The following is a 3,049-nucleotide window of genomic DNA, read 5'->3' as shown; positions in this document are numbered from 1 at the left end:
TATAGTCTAGTCTATAGTCTAGTCTATAGTCTAGTCTATAGTCTAGTCTATAGTCTAGTCTATAGTCTAGTCTATAGTCTATCTATAGGCTAGACTATAGTACTAGTCTATAGTCTAGTCTATAGTCTACTCTACTAGTACTAGTCTAGTCTAGCCTATAGTTAGTACTCTAGTCTAGTCTATAGTCTAGCTCTATAGACTAGCCTAGTCTATAGGTCTAGTCATATAGTCTAGTCTATAGTCTAGTCTATTGTCTGTTCTATAGTCTAGTCTATAGTCTAGTCTATAGTCCTAGTCTATAGTCTAGTCTATAGTCTAGTCTATAGTCTAGTCGAGTCTTAGTCTATAGTTAGTCTATAGTCTAGTCTATAGTCTAGTCTATAGTGTAGTCTATAGTCTTAGTCTATAGTCTAGTCTATATGCCTATAGTCTATAGTCTAGTCTCATAGTCTAGTCCTATAGTCTAGTCTATAGTCCTAGTCTATAGTCGTCTATGTCTAGTCTAGTAGTCTAGTTTAGTCTAGTCTATAGTCTAGTCGATAGTCTAGGCTATAGTCTAGTCTACTAGTCTAGGCTATAGTCTAGTCCTATAGTCTAGTCCTGATAGTCTAGTCTATAGTCTAGTCTATAGCTAGTCTAGTCTATAGTCTAGTCTATAGTCTAGTCTATAGTCTAGTCTATAGTCTAGTCTATAGTCTAGTCTATAGTCTAGTCTATAGTCTAGTCTATAGTCTAGTCTAGTCTAGTCTATAGTCTAGTCTATAGTCTAGTCTATAGTCTAGTCTATAGTCTAGTCTATAGTCTAGTCTATAGTCTAGTCTATAGTCTAGTCTATAGTCTAGTCTATAGTCTAGACTATAGTCTAGTCTATAGTCTAGTCTATAGTCTAGTCTTTAGTCTAGTCTATAGTCTAGTCTATAGTCTAGTCTATAGTCTATATATCTATAGTCAAATCTATAGTCTAGTCTATAGTGAAGAATAATTTATAGGTTACTTGTGTTTTTAAACATCTCTGGTTTAAATTTAACATGCGTACGTATACAACCCTGTTTGTTGGTTTGTTTACATCCCTTAGTTAGTGTCGCTCAAAAGCAAATAAATCCTTTATTTGTTAGAGCACAGTTAGTTAATATTTTGACAGTTCTAAAGAAAAGGTCCTTTTAAAAGAGATTTATTTTGTTTTTGGACAAAAACAAAACAAACAAGAAAAGAAAAGAAGAAATTTTTATGAATTATCTTAAAGAAAAATTTAATTATTTATTTAAAAAAAGAGCAAGTTGTGTTGTTTCCATAAATAAGTCCACGTTTAAGGTTTCTAAGGAACTTTTGTTGTTTTTGATTCGAAATTTGTTGTTTTCTTTGTTTTTGTAATTTATTAAATGCAATGACAATCACAACATAAAACACCCCATTTATTAAAGGAGAGAGCATTAACAGGACAAAAGAGAGACGGTAACCAAGAGAGTCCAGACTGACATTTAAACAAATAAAGGAGCTTGCTTAAATCACAATTAAACAGAGAGTGAGAGTGTAAAATCAAAGACCCGTTGTCTTATTTGACATTGCAATTACGAAATTAAATTTTTTTTATTAAAAAAAATAAACTATTGTTGCTGAGTTGTTAAAAGAAACTAATAAATCTTATAAACAATTACATTGTTGGAAACACTGTTAAAAAAAGTATATCAAAAGAAACCTTAAAATGACTCCCTTTGATGATTTTTCGTATCTAATAAATCATGTATTATTGGGCGAAGAGCCGGTAAGTAAATTTTCTTATTAAACCCATTCTTCAAAACTGCAAATTATATAGAAACAAATCTTTATTTAATCAACTTCCAGACTATAGAAGATTTTATATTATTGGTGGGCACGGTGGTGGCATTTGTAGCTTTTGTTCTATGGTGTTGTTTTCCCATACAGCCCAAGGTATCCGAACCAAAACCCTTAACTAAAACATATTAAAAATCTTTTCTTTCTTTTCTTCTCCCAGGACTCGGCCAATCATCGACAGTTTTCCTGTAAAACCATGCACTCGATTAACAGCTCTTCACATCAAATGCAAACCAGTTATAGTAAAACTTCTACCAATGCTTTGGTCCACAATGATTATATATTAAGAAATGGTTCCTCTTCGAATGGGGCAGGCAGTGGTAGTGGTGGTGGTGGCCATTCATATCATTGTTGCACTTAAATGAGACTCGACCTCCTCCTTCTTCTCCTGTCACCACAAACACGCCCCTTAACAGCTTTTTTGAACAGGTTTTTTTCGGGTTTTAATTTAAAACTAAACAAAAGACAGACATTATTAAACACAATTGTCAAAAAATTATTAATATTTAAGTCTAATTAAGCTTAAAACCTTTTAAGCTTTATTAAAACAAAGAAAGGATATTAGCAACAGGGGGTTTTAGTAAAAATGAATATTTGGTTTCAAAAACCATTTAATCGGCTTGTAATAATTGACTTAGTAATTAAAATATATTATAATTTAATTAATTTTAGAAAATTTAGTTTAAACAAAAAATATGCAATTTATGTTAATTTTAAGAAAAACTAGTCTGGTTTTTTATTAAATAAAAACCGGTTACTTTATATAAAAATTACGATTATTTTATATTACACAATATTTTAAAGAAAATTTTACCCTTCCAAAGAAAGCCTAGTGACTTAAAACTAGACTTTTTACCAAACTATAGACTAGACTAGAATGTATACTACTATATAGCCTAGACTATATACTACAATATAGACAAGACTATAGAATAGATTACAGACTATATTATAGACAAGACTGTAAGTCTATTGGCTAGACTACAGACTGGAATAAGTCTAGATTATAGACCAGACTAGACGATCGACTTGAATATAGACTAGACTATAGCCTAGACTGTAGACTAGACTATAGACTAGACTATAGACTAGACTATAGACTAGACTGTAGACTAGACTGTAGACTAGACTATAGACTAGACTATAGACTAGACTATAGACTAGACTATAGACTAGACTATAGACTAGACTATAGACTAGACTATAGACTAGACTA

The 3,049-nt window shown here is 31.3% G+C and overlaps 1 protein-coding gene across 1 annotated transcript; it reads left to right on the top strand.

Annotated features, from left to right (window-relative positions):
- Positions 1-1,170: 1,170 nt before the first annotated feature.
- On the top strand, positions 1,171-2,780 carry LOC119611783. The gene is made up of 3 exons (XM_037967475.1): positions 1,171-1,762; positions 1,843-1,929; positions 1,994-2,780. The coding sequence occupies exons 1-3, from the start codon at positions 1,703-1,705 to the stop codon at positions 2,192-2,194; spliced, it is 348 nt and encodes a 115-aa protein (XP_037823403.1). The 5' UTR covers positions 1,171-1,702; the 3' UTR covers positions 2,195-2,780.
- Positions 2,781-3,049: the final 269 nt, after the last annotated feature.

This window comes from Lucilia sericata, unplaced genomic scaffold, assembly GCF_015586225.1.
Source record: "Lucilia sericata isolate MDLA Ls3-8-SP2 unplaced genomic scaffold, ASM1558622v1 Contig001530F_arrow, whole genome shotgun sequence".
NCBI classification, from domain to species: domain Eukaryota; kingdom Metazoa; phylum Arthropoda; class Insecta; order Diptera; family Calliphoridae; genus Lucilia; species Lucilia sericata.
This window is presented reverse-complemented; position numbering and strand designations above follow the sequence as displayed.

Excerpts from the sequence above, each read along its gene's own strand:
- LOC119611783 (XM_037967475.1), top strand. The coding sequence starts at position 1,703 with ATGACTCCCTTTGATGATTTTTCGTATCTAATAAATCATGTATTATTG. Across the intron at positions 1,763-1,842 it reads TATTATTGGGCGAAGAGCCG|ACTATAGAAGATTTTATATT; the intron begins GTAAGTAAATTT and ends ATCAACTTCCAG. Across the intron at positions 1,930-1,993 it reads GTTTTCCCATACAGCCCAAG|GACTCGGCCAATCATCGACA; the intron begins GTATCCGAACCA and ends TTCTTCTCCCAG.